Source organism: Molothrus ater, chromosome 6 (assembly GCF_012460135.2).
Source record: "Molothrus ater isolate BHLD 08-10-18 breed brown headed cowbird chromosome 6, BPBGC_Mater_1.1, whole genome shotgun sequence".
NCBI classification, from domain to species: Eukaryota; Metazoa; Chordata; class Aves; order Passeriformes; family Icteridae; genus Molothrus; species Molothrus ater.
The window spans coordinates 47,256,135-47,275,509 of record NC_050483.2 but is presented as its reverse complement, the minus strand read 5'-3'; the positions used below and the strand labels follow the sequence as shown (position 1 = coordinate 47,275,509).

At 38.3% G+C, this 19,375-nt stretch overlaps 1 protein-coding gene across 6 annotated transcripts in view; it reads right to left on the bottom strand.

Moving 5' to 3' along the window:
• UNC79 (unc-79 homolog, NALCN channel complex subunit) overlaps positions 1 to 19,375 on the bottom strand; it is a 109,412-nt gene that overhangs the window by 34,638 nt on the left and 55,399 nt on the right. For 3 of the 6 annotated variants that reach the window (XM_036383823.2, XM_036383827.2, XM_054515120.1), the window contains exons 29-37: positions 19,159 to 19,341; positions 18,247 to 18,409; positions 15,312 to 15,464; positions 12,746 to 13,960; positions 10,951 to 11,058; positions 6,623 to 6,739; positions 4,525 to 4,608; positions 2,778 to 2,880; positions 915 to 1,055 (exon numbers count right to left, since the gene is read on the bottom strand). In XM_036383823.2, coding sequence (XP_036239716.1) covers positions 915 to 1,055; positions 2,778 to 2,880; positions 4,525 to 4,608; positions 6,623 to 6,739; positions 10,951 to 11,058; positions 12,746 to 13,960; positions 15,312 to 15,464; positions 18,247 to 18,409; positions 19,159 to 19,341 — 2,267 coding nt within the window. The remainder of the gene's footprint in view (positions 1 to 914; positions 1,056 to 2,777; positions 2,881 to 4,524; positions 4,609 to 6,622; positions 6,740 to 10,950; positions 11,059 to 12,745; positions 13,961 to 15,311; positions 15,465 to 18,246; positions 18,410 to 19,158; positions 19,342 to 19,375) is intronic. The other 3 variants (XM_036383826.2, XM_036383824.2, XM_036383825.2) reach the window with 3 other exon arrangements.

Here is a 19,375-nt window from a genome sequence, read left to right as displayed (position 1 = left end):
ACCTAGCATACAAAATATGGTTGAAAAGCCTGAGGAGTGTCAGGTATGCTAATGAATGATCATACCTAGGAGTCAACACTCCTCCAGGAGCAAAGTTCAGAAAAGCTGACCACATTCCTGCATAACTTCTAAAGCAGGAGCCACATATAAGTAAAAAATTGTATCAAAGCAGCAACAAGGGGGGAGCCAAGAGAATGCAATTTTTTGTAAGAAGCACAGAAGCTGTTTATGAGCATTACACTGGAAACACAGGGCCAAGGTACTCTAGTTGTTAACAAAGACTTCAAGAGAGCAGAAGAGAATAAGGTACGGGAGGTTTTTAGAAAAGAGAAGGCTTCTTTCAAAAAGATAAAGTCCTGTCTCAAATTCTCAAATGAAAGCGGACAAGAGCATAAATTCTGACAACTGGGGTATAAAAAACACTAGGAGGCAGGACAAAAAATTAAAAAAACCAACAAACTATTTTAAGGAGCAGCTAGCAGGAAGAATAAAAACTAACAGTAGAATGTTCTTTTCTTTCAAGGACCAAGCTTAAGAAGCACACCAATTGCTGCACCAGTCGCTGTTCAGGTAACAAACATAGTAAATAAATAAGGGTACTGTAGAAAATCTGAATTTATTCTTAACGTCACTGCTTACAGTGGGACAAGCTGAGGAGATTCCTGAGCTGGAATTTCCCTTTGCAGGGTAAAAGGGGAAAATATCAAAAGAGCTGCCAAAAATTGAACTGACAGTGGAAGAAGTTACATAAGAAATTTATAAAATGATGAGTAACAAAGACACAAGACGGAAGCAGATGTTATTCACTTAAGAGTTTTAAAATATACACCTTTGTATACTGAAGTTTATGTAAACCCAATTCCAGGCACAAAATCCTTTCAATCTTGTTGGAGAGAGGAAAGTCCTGAATTTACCTTCCTACAGACTGCATGATGTCCAAGAGCAGAGGAGCAGCCAAGTCTGGACTGAGGTGAATGAAGGTTGAGAGCACAACTATGGCCAGGCCTAGTGTTTCCTCATCATATTCTTCAAGAACAGCCCCACAGTCATGGCACCTGCAAGGAAATTTTTAATCCTGATGTTAACAAATTTCAAACAAAGCATTACTATACATAGATCTGTGTATAATTATGTCTTTTAAAAGTATTATTACTTAGTACATTCTATTCCACATTTATTTAGAAAGACAATGAAATTGTGATCTTTCTATAAATAGTGACAGTCCATAGTTTTAAACATTAATAGAACTTCTCACTAGCTACACTGCCTGTTTCTTTAGTGACAAATGAAAGAGGGCCACAGGGCAGGCCTTGTTTTGGGTCCTTCATTGGTAATTGTACTCCAGCTCCCTTCTCTAAGGAACTGCATTAGTTTGCACTGTCCAAGAGGAGTCTGCAGCAGTCTGGCCCTCCACAATGTCAGCACAGCCAATTTGTGCAGCTTGGGCTAAGGCCCAGGCACCATGCACACAAACAATGACACTCACAGATGATGTTAAAGAGATGGAACAATTTCACACTGCCCTTCCTGTCAGTCATGAATTATGAATAACAAATTTTACAATTAGAAAACAATTATCTGATTGGTTCCCACAGCAGTTACAGCTATTAAGAAATAAATGAAAAGACCTCTCAGGGGCACAGAACCTTAGATGTCAGAAAAGTCTCCTTTCCCAGGGCAGATTTGCTGCTGAGTCACTTATCCTTCCTGAAATGCTCAAAGACAACTGAAGAAGGTCTGAAAAGGCTCCAAAATGTCTAATTATAAAAGGGATGTCAGATCTGGGAGAGATGAGACAGGCTTTCACAACCTATGAAAAAGGCAAACCAATGTGGGAAATCGGCTTATCTCAGCCCAGTGAGGAGACTGCCTCACTCAATCAGTTGCTAATGACTCCAAGAGATTGTGAGATTTTAACTTAATGGAATTGAACAGACAATTTTCTTGCCTTTTTTACTGAACATAAAGAAAATATGGCAACAAAGTCATAGAAGTCAAGCCCAGCTGGCCTGCATGTTAATAGGTAGTGCCTGAGCTTTTGTGAAATGGCCAAGGGAAGTGCCACTGACCAGACTAACTTTGGGATGCTTCACTTTGTCACACAATAAGGTCCACTAGCAGTCACAGCCTGCACAATGGCCCTGTCTTTCTGCAGTGATCATCCTTGCATGTCTGTCTGTCCACTGGACTGAGCACACACAGGAGCTTGTGGTTTCTCTTCCCAAGTTTTGAACAAATCAATGCATGGCTCCCTGCTGACTGCTTTACTTCTCTATTAAATGAGTACACTTCTGTTTAACATTCCCTTTACAGGCATTTTAACCAAACAATAGAGGTTTGCAAAAGCTTTGAGGATCAGTGAGTATCAGCATTAAAAATGCTATGTAGAATACACATGATGACACACCAACAGCTACTGATTTCAACAGAAACCCAAAGGAATTTTTAAATGGAACTTTTTTTTTTTCCCCCTCAGAAAAAAGAGGTTTCTGATGGATCAGAAGGAATTCTTGATTTAAAGTAAGATGGAAACTGCTTCCCCTGACCTCTGTGGACACACAATACCCTGAGTCATCATTTTTCCTGTGCATAACCATCCAGGTCCTACTGAATTGAAAACACATCTTGCTAGCAGTGTTTAGAAAATGTTTACCCTGGGTTAAAAAAAAAAAAAAACTTAGCATAGAGATAAATGGATTCTGTATTTGCATCAAGTATATCTACACTTTACTTAACATATTTGAAGTCTTTGAAAGGCGAGAAAAAAACTCACTTACTTGTCAGTCATCAGAATGGGCTGGTCATCAGCAAATTCTTCTGGTGCAGGTACAAACATACTGACTATACTGGGTGCTGACAGCAAACTAGATTTTGTAGCACCTTAAGACAATTAGGAAAAGAATTAGAAAAAGAAAATAATCATCAAACAGGAATCCAAAATGCTTGATGAGTAGACTTTTAAAGAATAGCCATAATGGCTTTACTATGCCTAGAAATAAGAAATAAATTGTGTCTATAAAAAGATATATAAGCACATTCCTTGCTTCTGCCAGATTATTCCTATTACCTAGAACTATCAGTTAAAAATAGATAAATCCATGGGGAAAAAAGATAACATAAACCAAAAATTCCAGGAAATTGGATGCAATTTTATCTACTGGGTAGAGAAGATGATTCTAAAGTTGCTACAAGACTAGACATCAGAAGTTTTGCAGTATTCTCCCAAACATTTTGGGAATTAACTTCCCATAGTTCTCAGTTACATGAAGAAGGAATTAAGTTCACTTGTCTCAACACAGATCATCACTCTATTCATACTATCCTAACAGACTGATAGGAGATAAACCAGGAAAGGACAGAGAAAATAAATAATTCATAAGGAATTGAGAACACTGGAGGGTTGATCATTAGAAATGCTTTCCATTGAAAATCTTCAGAAGTATCTTTATCCTTCAAAGCTGAGTTTTTCAGCTGAGAGCACAGCCACTGTGATCATGCCAACATGTGGGGCTCACTTTGCCCTTAGCACTTTTTGTGAACCTAATTACTGATAGATGCTTATTTTATTAGGAAAAGTCATGTATTATGGGAGACCCAAACCCTTGACTTCTCCAAGTTCTGCTTTCCCAAATTACAGTTTAAGTAATCCATTGCCAAATTTCTTTCTGGTTGCTTCAATCTCTAGATTCAGATTTAATGTCAACATTAGACTTCTCTGGTAATATTTAACTATGGAAACACAAGGAACCTTTTCTATGTAAGATTTAGATGGAATGTATTATGACAAAATCCTGGTTACTGCAGAAAAAGCAAATTTAACAACAGCTCTCAGGCAAAACAAGCTAAGAAGCTCCCACAATTTCTGAACTCAACAAAAGTGGAGTGAAATGAGAATAAGGCAGATTTTAAATAACCATTTTATGAAGCATGAAGGAAACATTTCTTTCACATCCATAGTTCAGAACTTTATAATTGCTCCCTAAGGTTTTATTGGATATGAGCAGATACTTCAAGAAGGCTAAAATACTCCAGTAATGTAGAACAACATCCAGAATGCAGGGGAGAGGTATAGATTTTGTATCCAGGTTTTTCTTCCCCTCTAAGATGGATAAAGATCTGTCTGCCATGACTTTCAAAGTTGCACTATCATATTCTCTAGATATAAGTTCACTGCAGTACACAAATGCTAAAAGCAGTCATAACGCATGTTACCACGTTGGAATAAGACTTAACAACTCAAAAATGTTCTCTCTTGTGAACAGTAGGAAAAAAAACATGATTTAGGCAAAGAAAGTAGGTCACTGCCCTACTGCAGAGGTCTAAGAGAGTCTGGGTGTATTTCAGCTGTGAGGGAGGAGAGTTTATACAGAAATGAGATTCAGACACTCTCTGCATCCTTTCTGCAGGACAGCTGAGGGTTTTAACAGCTGAATAGAACACAAAATTCAGCACCATTTTGTATTAACCATGAAATCTTCCTGGCAGTCTTGGCAGAGGACCAGGTCAAACAGACTCTGAACTAACCTCTGATTCTCAGTGGTGGTCCCTCCAAATCTGGGTTCAGGCAAACAGGGACATTGCACAGCCGCTTTCCATGCTGTATCTGCTCTGTGAATAAAGAAAGAACTTCAGTCTCCAGAACCACAAATCCAGCACCTGTCATCAATCAGCTGCACCACAAGTCTTAAACAGTTAAAACAAGAGAAAGACAAATACAACTGCTATAGAAAAAGAGAAAGAAAAAAAAAGGAAATAGTTAATTTTTTTTGCATAGAAAGGAAGGGGCAAGAAAGAAAGAAAGAAGTCCATACAGGAAAAAGGACACAGACAACCTAATAAAAAGGCATTTTACACAAGAGTCATTAAACAGGAAAGGAAGTGCTAGCTATAAAGATTCTACAGGATATGGAATATATGAGCCACAAAAAGAGGAAGAAACAAGTGTTTAGAAATGCCAATACACTAGAAGAGATAGTTTGTACTGACAGAAGCCAGGCACAAACCAATTTTTTTTTACAGACAGCAAGCTTGGGAAAAGTGTGATTTGAAATAAGAATGGAAGAGACACATGACACCTACCCAAGGTAATAAAAAATAAATTAATAAAGCATGCATGGACCAAACACACATATTTATGTGGGATGAGACTACTTTCTAGTTGGTATGCATGAGTATAATGAGTCTTAAACTTGTGAGGTGGTACTGAAATGACAGTCACACTGAGCATTTATCCTAAAAAAAAAAAAAAAAAAAAAAAAAAGCCAACCAAAAAAAAGCCTGTCCAAATGTCCAAATAAAAAGTTTACTTTGAAGCTAGTGGTTAACAAGAGACTGAGAGATGCAAAGCTTTCCAGAAAAGAACATTTCATTTTGCCTCTCATGCTTGAAGGCCTTTAGCTGAATTGAATATTGGAGGGAAAAGTCATAGATGTTGTGAAGAAAGCTACCAGATTTGGAACAGGATTACCTAGACAGAGATTCTGAGCAGTTTTGAGTATTGACCTGTTCATTTTGAATACAAGCACTCCCTGCAGAACAAAAGGCAGTAACTTTTAAATCTCTAAAACCCTGCCTGAGAGACTAGGTGATCCAGCTAAGTCTCTTCAATAAATAAACTTACCTGCTTTTAGAACAAAACCCCCATTGTGACCACTGGCAAATTCTGACCTTTATGACTTAAGGGTGTCATGCTGAGCATGCTACTCAGCAGACTGGAATAGAAAGGACAATCCTGAACTATGCCCCATATCTTTAGCCACTCTTCAGCTACACAGCTTAGTTTGATGGAACTTGATGCTGAAGACTAAATTAACCAAAAATTTCAACTCAGCTGTCCAGGGCTGATGGTAACACATTCATTCAGCATGCTAAGTTCCATATATTATTCTAAGCATTCCTTTCTCTAGATGCATCTGCATCTGCTGATAAATTCCTGAGAAGCACAATTTTTTAATGGCACTAACATCAAAATGGGCACTAAAATATCGAGCACTTTTGACAAAACAAAATGAATTTATTGTTTAGTGACATCTGCTATGAATTTGGTACGACTGAAAGTGTTATACAGAAGAAAACAAAAAACAAATGAAATGAGTAGTGAATAAATTACACGCTTAATTCAGTTTTCATTGCTTTGCATTCATCTTAAAAGGAGAAAAAGTAGTGAGTAAACAGAAACATCAGGTGTTCAGCATGAGTTGGTGAAAACTTCTTTAAAGAGAAACAAAACTGGCTGGTAGAAGGCACAACTCTGTGGTGTAACAATACCATTGTAAACAGACATACAAATAAATGATACCATGCACCAGGGATGAAATCTAGACCTAATTAATTCAACTGTGATTATTCCATTTCTTCCAATGAGACCAGGAAATAATCTGAGTAATATGCACAATTAAAGGGACAAAACTGTACCAGAGGGTCTACCTCCCAAATATATAACTATTCCAACACTTACTAGATGATAATCTTGTACTGTCTATAAAGATTCACTTTAGATTTGATACTGATCACTTATTTGCAATAGTAGAATAGAAATACTCCCTTTTTTTTTTTTTTAAGTGGATTGTTACACAGTAATTGGTTTAGGAAACAGAAATAAAGAACAATAAATGCAGCTCACCAGTATCCCAAGTGCTGATATTGTGGGGAGCACTAGACTGGTGTTCCAGCTGCCTCTTCATTAGCTGGTTCATTGTCAGAGCTCCCAAAGAGCCTCTTTTCATTTGTCTGAACTGAGCTGCAAGTCAGAAATGCAAAAGGATTTCAGGAGCTCAGACAACATTTAGAACTACACTCATTTCCTGATCTTACAAGCCAGCACGATATAAATACTGAAATGACAATGATGGCTGGCTCTAAGGATCTTGCTCAATTCAATATGCACCTCTCAAACAGCTACACAGGGTACAATTCTGGCCCCAATGCCATCAGTCAGAAGAGACTTGGGTTCACTGCATCAACTGTCAGTGCCTTTTTGCCTCCAAATATTATGAAAGCTAATCAAAAGATTTCATATCTGGGAAGAGCTAAGACTACCCCAAAACTTCCATGCTGAGAGGCAATAAATGTACACTTGTACCTCACTCACATGCACTCGTACCAAGGAAGGAAACTCAGTCTCCTCCCAGCAAAGCATGAGGACAGCTGTGTCCATGCTGACCCTAGGAAAACAAATTGACTGACACTGTGTACCACAGCATCGTTCATGGGAGGCACGAGCTGAACTTGCCTCTTACACCCCCACCCCTCAGGCAGAGCACCTGCACGTTCTGCTGATGGGTGAAGCCAGCAGCCTTTGAAGATGAGACCCTGCTATAACTTCACTGCCATTTATCTTATAGAGAGCTATCAAGCAACAAACATTCCATTTTTATTCATCCAACAATTTACTTCATTAAAAAGATTGATTTATGAGATACGCGTCACTCAAAGTAAAACCATAAGAGAGACTGAAGACTTTTGGTTCATATCAACGTGGTGCTTAGGAACATGACTTATTGATGGACTGGCAGTGTTAGGCTGGACTCTAGGATCTTAAAGCCCATTTCCAACTTAAATGATGCTTCATATTTTCTCTAATTACATTGAGGAAGAAAAGATCATACACAACTTCTGACTTTCTCACTTTTTTCTCAATTCATAAAAAACATTCAAATTGAACAAGCATAATACATTCACTTGGATAATCGAGCCTGAGCAGTATGCTTCCACCACTGAAACTAAAATCATTGCTCACTGTATGAAGACAGAGTTTTAAGGCCCTGCTTGAGCAAAGCCTGTGAAACTGCTGACACAAGTATCCAGGAATGCTTTTAAAATGTTGCCTTAAGAATAGCTTTAAATTTTTCCTCAACAGGCCCTTAGAGCAAGGGCAACAAAGTAAAATCTTCTCTCAGTGATCATTTTCCTCTGTTGAACTACATTCAACATCATAAAAAGACCATTAACTATGAGGTGGTTCCATTCTAAAATTCTGAACAGTAACCATCTAAGCTGTGAAATTAGACACAGCATTTCACATTATTAACTGTGATAAAGAAGTACAGATAAAGGATAAACTGCAACTTTCAGAAAGTCAAGAAGGGTTGAGTGCCTTCTCCTAAACTTGGCTCTACTAATTTTCTATCAAAGAGTTTAAAATTAAGAATAAGCAGAGTACTCCCTCAAAAACAAAACAAAACAAATACAGGCCTTGAGTAACAACAACTAAAATGAATACTTCAGTGAAAATCTGCACTGAATATATTTTATTAGATGAAATATTTATGTTTTTACTCATTACATCCTTTCCAGTTATATCCTTTTGAAGTGCATTTAAACTCCACTTTTTGGTCCAAGTACAGCATTTCTGCAAAGCTGCCCTGGTATAACTGAACCTGTAGAATTGAACCAGACCAAGCGACGGTTCTATGTTTCACTTTTAAAAGTTATATTGCAGCTCCCTTTCACAGCAAATTAAGAGAAAAATAGAATTTCCATCATTTCTAGGGCAATGATTTTAAATAGATGCTTTATCACTTTAACAAGCATAGAATTTCCTGATAAAAGAACAGCAATTAATGTTAGAACTAACAAGACTGCTTGGAGTGCAGATGACTGTCAAAATAGAGAAAATTATCTCTTTGAATTTTCTCTAGCAGCTTTTTGCGATTGCAATTAAAAATTTTGCATGAATGTATCACATAATCAGGCTATTGTTGAGCAGGTTTGGATTTCCAGGATTATTTACCTGATTTCTCAATGACAGCAATGACTTCAAAGAATAAGGGGGGGAGGGAAACCAAAAAAAACAAAAAAAAAAAAAACAAAAACACCACACCAAAATCCGAACTACTAGAGAGATACCAAAAAAAAAAAAAAAAAAAAAAAAAGTAAAACCCAAAAAATGTCAGAGTTCCCAGCCTTTGAACAGTGCTGGATCCAGGAAGATTGCTGTGGACCAGCATGTGACTTTTCATGCCTGTGACTGACTAATGGCAAAGGGAGCTGTGCTGGTTTTCAGGTGGGGTAGAGTTAACTTTCTGCACTGTGGCTGGTACAGGGCTGTGTTTTGAATTTGTGCTGAAGACAGGGTTGATAATGAAGAGATGGTTTTGTTACTGCTGAGCAGGGTTTACACAAATACAAGGCCTTTTCTGCTTTCCATGCTGCCACACTGGAGGGTGCATGAAAGGCTGGGAGGAGACACAGCCAGGACAAGTGACCCAAACTGACCAAAGGGATATTCCAGACATTATGGCATCATGTTCAGTATATAAAGTGGATGAAGAAGGAGGAACGGGGGACACATTTGGAATGACAGATTTCATCTTCCCAAGGCACCATTACTTGTCATGGGCCTCTACTCTTGTGGAGATGGCTGAACATCTGCCTGCCCACGGAAGGCAGTGAATAAATTCCTCTGTTTGCATGCACAGATTCTGCTTTCCCTATTAAAGTGTCTTTATCTCAACCCATGAGTTTTCCAGGTGTTACCCTTCCCATTCTCTCCCCTGTCCTGCTGGTGGGAGCGAGAGCGAGCGGTTGCCTGGGGCTTGGATGCTGGCTGGGATTAGACCATGACAGGGGGGAAGTTTTCCTCTATCAGATTCTCTGCAAGAAACCTAACAAGCACATTAAAAGATGAGTAACCTTCATACAGTGGCTTGCAACATTTTTCATTTGTTATCTACTGATCTGGTCAATCCCGTAGAATTCTCTACTCAGAGACAAGTCCAAATCAGGGCCTACTATGCAAAGCACTGTAAAGATACATAGTAGAAGATTAAAATCATTTCAGTCTAAATGTACAGGAGACACAATGGAAGAATTCATATCCCTTCTTGCAGTTGGAAACTGAGGCAAGTTTCCAGAAAGAGGAAAGAAATATTTACATAAGAATGTAGGCTCAATATCATATAGGTACTATTCCCAGTTTCCTATGCTGGAATTTACAGGAACCAGTAGCACTGGGCTAAAACCAAGAGAAATAGGTCTTAACTGGACCCTCTTCAGCTGCTTTAGTAAGTGCCATCTGTATCATTAGGTGGCCAACAAACGTACTCTATGAGATGCACATGACCTGAGATGCTTGTGGGAAAACTGGGGAAGTACACAACTAGCATGTCTAAAATAAAATTCTTCCTTTAATAAGCCAGACACCCCTTCCAATCAAATCAGCAGATGATGAATTTCCAAAACTAAAATTTAATACTGCTATAGCAATCTGAAATTGAAGTTCAGCAAGAGAGTTGAGCTGACCTAGCAGTTCATTGGTATCACAGGAAGTAATTTTCCCTCCCTTTTTTACCAGCCACAGTTCTGCCCCACAGGCCTTCAGATGTGTCACCTAGATGGACACACCATTTTGAATTTTGTTAAGTGTTCCAAGGTACCTCCACCTTAACATCTTATCTTCATGCGCTCTGTTAAGCCATCTGTCATGTCTACTTCAAACAACAGAGCTCACTTTCAATTGAGATGCTTATGGGAATCCCCGACAAAGAGTTATCACATTTCAGCAAGCAGTTGAGGAAGTGGCATTCAAAGCATTTTACAAAAATTGCAAGAGACTTTTTTTTCATAAGGTACAGCAAAAAATGTACCAAAGGCCACAGTAAGAGCTCTGTGGATCCTCATCTTCTGCTTCTGTGCACTGACAATTGACAATGCTTTCTCATGGGGGAAAATAAACATTCAGCTTTAGTGAAATACTGCTTTTAGCTGCTACCTACTTTAATTCAAGAAAACCACATTTGTCAAACTTGCCATGTCCCAAGAGAAAATCTTTAGCTACTACCTGTTAAAATGCTGCTGACCATCAGAGATTTAACAGTTCTAATGACATCCAAAACAGCTGTACTTCAAAGAATCAAGGGAACTCAGAGGAAGGAATTTACCTTACATGCTGTGCATCTCTTGACAATACAGTAACTTTGATTTTAATCCTCAAACCAGAGGCAAACTTACTTGATATGGAAGAGTGACTACTTGTCTCTGGAACACCTGCTTCAAGGGTTGGTGCAGATGATGACTCTCTTGGCATTTCCAGTGTTGAAAGTCCTTTGGCAGCAGGATCTGCATGTGAAAATTGTGCTTAAACTCTCAGCATTTAAAATCAACAAAGTTTTTAATCTTCCTTCTCCCTAGATGTCCTTTTCGCATCATTTCAGTCATCCATTCACCATCTGGCATTCCCAGCAGTTTTAAACTGATTCAGTGTGTGTGTCATAAGAATTTTTATGGGGGCACAGGGATCTATTTCTTAAAATCACTTTTTAAAGGAGACTTCGGCCTATGGTCTTTAGAGCTCACAACTAATAAATGCTCATAGAGTTTGATATTGATCTCACTCAAGGGATTATTGGAACCACCAACATGGAAAGAAGAGAGAGACCACTGAGACAAAGCTAGTTTAAGTGACAGCTTAGTATCTTTTAAAAGCCTTAACTCCAACATGCCTCCAGTTTTCATTCAAGAGGCTGTTGACCTAGCATTTGATCCTGAAGATTCACAGCTTAAACTTCTGCATTAAAAAGGTTCCACGTGGTGTTTCAGAACTGGAACAGCCCTTCCAAGCAGTTTCAAGGATAACAGTGTTCATTACTGCATGAAAACTGGCCCTTTTTAATGGTCAAAAAAAGCACTGAGTCTAATTGCACAATTCTTTCAAGGCCACACTTCTCTACATGAAAGGCTCAAAAGCACTCAGCTCTCTTTAATTTTTATAAAGCTCCAGTAGTTCTTCAGCTTATTAGAACCATAAATGGGACAACAGGCCTGAAACATAAAGGGAACAGTGTAACTACGATTACACGGAACAATTTCACCTTGTAAAATTGGACTATGCTAAGAAGAATTTATACTGTGATTCCCTCTGAAGCACTTAAGAAAAAAGTGAGGCCAGGAATGCATAAATATTCCCCCTCTCTTCAACAGCCACAAGGAACTGAGGCCTGAGGACTCTGTCCTTTTTCATTAATATGTTGTTAACATGGTAAAATTCTAGTAACTGAAAAATCGTAGGGAAAAAAATAGCCAAGAAATTAAAAAGGCAGCAGCATACCATTTCTCAAACTGTTTGATAGATCCACTTGGAACCTGAGGAAAAGCTAAAGCTCTTTCCTCTCCACCAGAAAAAACTTAGTAACAAAATTTTGCATTGAAATCACCTGAAAAAACACTTAGGGTACACAGAGGATTGTCTACCTTTGAATTTTAAACCTTTAACAAACACAGACCAAGAAAACTTTGTGGATACCCAGTACAAAGAAGGCTACAAACAAGTCTATGAAAACAAAATGTATGTGTATGTCTATGTCTAATGCTCAGCCTTACACTTTGTGATCCATTCTGCTTTCCACTGCCTTATGCTGACAAAAGAAATAAGGGCCAAAAATCACTACACCAAAAGAAAATCAGTATAGCATGGACTAGAATAGGAGGATAAAAGGCATGAAAGTATGACCATTTTTCTGACTCCCAGCATAAAGGGGACAGGGAGTTTCATTCCTTACTTGGAGATCAGAATAAGTATTTTTGTCACAGAACTCCACTTCCTTTTCAAATAGGTCCTTTACACATCCCTCATACCTGAATGATTAGCACATTCCTTGTGAGAAACAAACACCTGAAAGCACTCAGCTAGCACATCAGATGCTATAAATACCCACATCTCACTATAAATATACACATTTCCTTATACAGGTCTGTTACTAAAATCTTCACACAAAAATAAGCCTTTTGACTGGGTGAGTGAGCTCACCTGCCTCCTTCTGCTCTCCCAGCTTGTCAAGGATGTTAAAGGAAATGTCCAGGTATTCTCTCTGAATGGCACTCACAGCAATCTTCCTCTGCTTCCTCTGGCGAGGAACAATCTGAATCTTAAATTCTGACTCCTCAGTCTCCCCTTCTTGTTTCTGCTCTGTGTTTTGTTCAGTGTCAGACTCTATATTGGTATCAAGTTTATCACTTTCTGTTTGCTTTTCAGAATCTTCAGGGACTTTAATAAGGACTGTCTTTACATTTGGGCTTGGAATTGTTCCACTAGGTTTAATTTCCTCCACACTGAGCTCAGAGTTATCATCAAGGGACATTTCTGGAAGGGCAGATGATTTCTGCAGCAGGTCCCTTTTCTGTTTCAGAGTTAGTGAGTTTCCAGAGGACACGTCCTGAAATTCTTCTGGCTTAACTAACTCTGAAGAGTCCTTCTGATCTTTGGTAGAAATGGAAATGACCTCCTCTATTCCTGCAGAAGCATTGTTGCTTGTATCCTTGGAACTAAAGTCTTTGGAGCAATCTTCAATGCTGAACTGCACCAGCGGAGTTGTGCTGAGGCTGAGTGCAGACACGTTGATAGGGGTTGAAGGAGATGAAATAGCAGTTTTGCCAGAGACCTCATCATTGAGCGGGTTTGTTGCTTCTTCTTCTTCATCACTCTCCACTATTCTAAGGGGAGGAAGTGGTTCAAAGACGAGAGAGTCACTGTCTGAAGTGGAGAGCACTGAATGTTTTTCAGGACCCGAAGTTGAATCAGAGGACAAATCTATCAGATCTAAATCTTCCTTGGGATCAGCAGCTTTAACTGGGGAGTCCACTTTCACTTCATAGGTCTCCATGCAATTTAGCCTAACCTCTGGTATGACAGGTCTTTTGGTTTCCTGGAAGCTCTCTGTATGAGGAAGGCTTTCCTGTGTGTCTATATTTTCGGCTTTAGTGGAAGAGTTCTGCCGAGAGCGTCCATAGTCGCTGTGCCTGTGTGTGGCAGGGACAGGAGGCTTGTCTAGCTCACAGCGGTCTATGCAGGACTTCCTGCGGTGTTCGTCTAGCGAGAACAGCAGGGAGTCTGCGTTCCCTATATCAAGAGATTTTTGTTTTAGAGAGCGCAGTTTTTTTTTCTGAATGCTTTCTTCTCTCACACAGCGTAGAATACTGTCTTGTAAGGCCCCCGTCTCTCTATATTCAGCCAGCTCTATTTCACCTGATCAAAACAGAAAAAGCTAATACTACCTCAGTTGGAGACTTTTGGCAGATACCTTCATCTTTATATCACAATTCAACATGACTGACATTTTAAATACAAACCCAGTATTAGTCAAAATTGCCCACATTTTGTTTTAACCTCAGAACCAAAGTACATGGATTTTTACAACAAATAGTAACAAAAACCTGCTACTTGGATAGTAGAGTTTACCTAAATGCTGTCCAAAGTCTATTCATCCTGGACAGATGTACATGAAGATAGAGTGTTTAACCTTGTGCATTGAAAGGAGATGTCACAGGCATGTAATTTCCACAGAAACTTGGGATGGCTGCATGTAGTACCCCTATTATTTACTGCAGCAGAACAGGCTTAAAATGGATGCCTCTGATTCAAGAAGCAAGGGCAGTATTGGCAGCGAGGCATATTGCAGCACAAGCCTGAGATCAGAGAATTTTTCCCTGGTGACCCTAGAACCCAGCAGGGTCCATCAGCTATCACAGCACCCAGTCCTCCCTCATCTGCTGGGGAGGAGGGCAGTGAGCACAGCTGCACCTGCTGGCACTGCCACTGCACTGGTACTTTGCTATGTGAACACACTCATTGAGAGCATTTTCAAAAATAACAATTGTTGCTATTATTATGAACTATATATTTTCACATAAAATAGGATATTCCTAATCATTAATATCCCCATATTTCAAAATACTCCACATACAAATCAACATACAAAAAAAAAAAACACTGATAGAAGTTTAAGTGTTCACTCTAGTCAGAATCACTTCCTCTCCCTCTGCAAACACCTATAATGAAAAAAAAAAACAGGCAGGTGGGTCGTTGTGAAAATCTTTTCAACTTTTTTTCAGGCCATTGATTCCAGACACCTAAATTTGAAATCAAATTTTTGAAATTTGATTTTAAAAACCTACTTTTTGAAAACCCCATTTTGGCCAAAAGAATTACATTTGAAGCTGCAAAAACAAATTTGCTTACCATAGAGTCCCACCTTATCAACAAAATCAATTTCTCAGAAAAAATAATTTAACTAAAAAGTCTTCAGCCCAATGGCTGAAGAAAATTTAAAAAAATCCTCTTAATTGTTTTTTTTTAATTCAGAAGTGTTTAATGTTTCGAAAAACAACTGCTGATTTCTCAGTATTTCTACTCTGGAGTGCCTATTTTGAGATTCCTGAAAGATAACTCATTCAGGGAAATCAGTGTTCTTCAGAGTAAGAGTAGTTATATTAAAATTAGGCAGTTGAAAAAACTCTACAAAGAAAGTTGGTAGCTTGAAACTAAGAGTAGGAAATTGTATTTCTGCATGAGTTTATGCCAACAAAACAATTCATACTTCTCTGAGCATTCATCTCAACTGGTTGGTATTTCACCATTTTGCTGCCACCAATTCTTTTCAGTCTTGCAAAGAAAGTTTGAGACTCTTTATTGCAAGGTCCAGTTGGTGTATCATGAATATCAGATTCATCAAAAACACTGTCTTCCTCTGCTGGAGAAAGAAAAAACATTATTACTCTTAAGAGGGAGCAATTTCTTGAACGAAAAGCTGTCTATAGAACAAAACCTCAGCTAGTGTCAATTAAACCTGAATTGAAAAATGAAGTTTGCTAGAAAATTTGTATCCCTGCTTTAACTTTGTCATTCTTATTACATCTTGAGTTAAGGTCTGAGATAAATGAAAAATGGGTTACAGTGCAGCAAAAGCATAACAAAGCTTTTACTATTCTAAGGTGATCTTCTCTACCAATAATAATCTTTAGATGGAAAAAATACACTAGATTGGGACACTGACTTGAGTAAAGAACTTCTGTAGTGCTCAGTGAGAAATGGTAAATTGAAGAAGATGGAAATTAATGAAAGAACCATAAGGTAAGGATAAACCAGCAAAATAAGAAAGTGAAAAAGGAAGAAATAGATAATCTTGGGAAGCTGGTAATGGTAACAGTAATAGAATAAGACCTAAGAGTATGAATTATGAAATTACTGATCTAAGTAATAATAGTAAAACATTATGCCCTGATTTGAGACCAGCCAGATGAAAATGGCAAAGAGAAAGAAAGATCCAAATCTATTTATCTGTCAACAAAAAAAGCCCAAATCATCTATATGAAACAGCTATTAAAAAAAAAAGGAAATTAAAAAAATAAAAAATCTATCATGTTGAATCATTCTGTAATTCTACGTCCAGTGATTCATGTCCAAGGAAATAAGAAACACGGGGACAGTAAAAACAGAGCACTCAAAAGAAAAACAAAGTTGGCCTTGTTTATTGTAGCAAGCAAATACAGAGAGGAAATGCACTTGGTGTCTGGGAGTGAAGGGGCAAGTAAGCCAGAGAGCTAGAATGGACAAAAACTGAAGACTTAAATGAGACATAAATATCTTCAGTTCTGAAATTGCTGGAAAGATGCTAGTACATATGAAGCTATGAAACTGTCACCTAAAGGCATCAGGGACAAGATACCCAATTGAAATGATGATGCCAGAAAAATTAATCAAGGTTGATAGTAAAAATTTCTACAGCAATTGGCTTTAATAAGTTGGAAGATCACTTTTAATGTCATGTCCTGTGTGTAACTTCTTCTGCCCCTTACCAACAAATGCTTTTTGTCACAAGATTTAGCATCAGTTCCACAGCAGTCTGTACACTTGATCCCCACAATGAAGTTTGGCAGAAAAATTAGGGAAAAAGTTCAATACTGGGGAAATCCATCTTCAACATATGAATTCTTGCTGCCTGACAAAAAAATCCTCATCTGTTCACTATCTAAACACCACCTCTGATGATGACAGCAACACACACACACACACAACCTGACCAGTGATTAAACAAGTCTCTTTAGAAAAGGTGAGAAAGGCTTCAACATTCTAAGTCCCTGGGGAATTGTGTTCACTGCTTTTTGTAGGTGAAAGAAAACTTTTCTACATCCTCCTTTTTCTGCAGCCCTTCCACAAAGGAGGAGAACAAGCCCTGTTGTTTAGTTAGTATTTACAGAGTAAAATTTGCTCATTTATGGTCCTTTACCTCTGGGAATCCAAAGCCCTTCAAAATAGCTTTGGAAAGCAAGTAAATATTATTGTCCTTACTATAAACACAAGAAAACAATGCTGAAGTGAGACACAAGGCCACCCAGGGAACCAGTAACAAGCTGGGTACTTGGGCACTTCAATTTGTCTTTAAAATGTCTCAGAATCAATCCAGAAAGTTAATGTACTTTATAAATGTATTAGTAAGTCATTATGAATTACGTCATTAACTTGTCTCAAAACAAAGACAAATTCAAATTAAGGCCACAGTTGTCTCTTAGCCCTCCCTCCACTAGCAGTACAAAATGTCCAACTGAGTGAGGTTATGCAATATGTAGTTTAAATCCACATTAAGACTGATTTAATTTGCTAGAGCAGAGTAATAGGGTGTCCAGGTAAACAAAATATTGTGCACTTGTTTTGCTGTACATCTTTTCACAACCAATGAGAAGCGAAATAGGAAAAGGTACTGACGTGAGAACAAGAGAGTTTCTTGGATATTTCTTCAGAAGAGTTTTCTGCATACTACAAAGACTATTTGAGAAGGGAAAGCTGAAAGAAGCTGAAAGAAGGCTAAAAATGTCAAAAGAACTTGTTAATCATTAACACTTATTATGCAACTAACTTCACAAACCTAAGGAATTACACTCAGTGACACCATGGCATTTGAAGCCCCAGGCTCACACCAGTTCACATCACCACAGTACCTCTGCTACACCTAGCAAGCACATGCAGAGCTCACCATCAGACACAAACTACTGAACCATTCTTTTGCCTTTAGACATTCACCTACACATTTGCATTAACCTTGTCAACTTCAGCTCCTTTAAAGAGAAAAGCAAACTATAGACTGAATTCATAGTCTTTTCAGTATCAATATTTGCTACTATTTCACACTATTACAAAGTCAAACCAGAATGTGGTGTCACACTGGTTTCACACCTTGTGTGATGTAGGATGAGCTAGCACTGCCATAGGAAAGGCCAAGAACTATCCAGGCATGGTGACTGAGTGTGAGATACACTCCCCTGGGAGATGTGAGACCACTGTGCTATGCTCAGCCCACAGAGCAGCTAAAAACCTCTTTTACTATACATGGCTATCCTGGTCAGGTAAGTCCCACTTCAGACTCAATTACAAGTATTATCTTCTAAAGTTCAGACCGTATTTACCATTCTACAACATCTGCAAGACTTAGTGAATTAAATCAATGGCTCTCATACAAATCAGAGTGTTGAAAGTACCTTTCTCCTTTTCACTGTATCGGCTTATGTTACTGTTGTCACTATACAAAGGACCAGCAGTTGCATGGGGCTTGCAGCTGTGATACTGAGCGTTGAGGGTATTGACTGTGATGTGGATTAGGTGAAGTACAATCTTGCTGATTTCACAGTCTCTGTAGGGGTACTGTTCAGCAAAAGAGAAAAACTTCAGCTTAAAAACTAACTTTTCTCCTTGGATAAACATTTAGGCAGTAAAACAGAAAAATTACAATAATATTGTTAGCTGGATGCCCTTTGCCTTCCCTTAGATTATACATTTCCAAATATATCATGAGAAGCAGGACTCTTGTCAGCTTTGTACATATAATTATTTTAATAAAATAGTAAAAGTCCATATTAGTAACATTTAGTGTCTGCACTTCCTTGTACACCGTATAGACCTGCTAGAAATTTGTTAAGCATAACAAAAGTATTTGCAGCTCCATTTCAGTGCATTAATGCCTTACATTTTAACAGCATTTAACAGCATTAACTAAAGAATACAAACTGCTAAACTGACACACTCCTCCATCTAAAGTCACTACTTAGTTTTTTTTAAACTAATTTTAAGTTACTCAATGAAGTTAAGTTCCTCACTGGAATTTCATACATCATTTCCCTATTTTAATATCAATATTTTCCTTTCTCCAGTAAAGTTTCCTCTCTGAAGCAAACACTTGAAAGACAATAAAGACTGAAGAAGCACAAAGGAAGTCAGAAGCACAGACTAAATCCCAACTATTTCAAACACTGAAATTAAATGCAGTAAGCATACCAAAGAAAATTGTTCTTTACAGTTCCATTCACTCGCCATACATTTAGGTGTTCCCTGTAACAAATTTCAAATTGAAGTGTAAATTTTTCTGTGGACAGTGTCTTGTTAAGACCACTCACCTTGTAGAGAATAACAAGCAAAGCCTTTAACCATATCTGCCGAATGTGAGGCTTGAGGGACCAGAGGGAGCAGCGAGGAGGCTGCTGAAAGTAATGCCTTAGCTGAGGACAAGTGCAATATTTCAACACCTGCACCACCAAGGGAAGAAGGTGCTTTCCCAGGTTGATGTTATAGTCCATCACCTGAAAAGAACACAGGAGTTACCTCACCAAAATC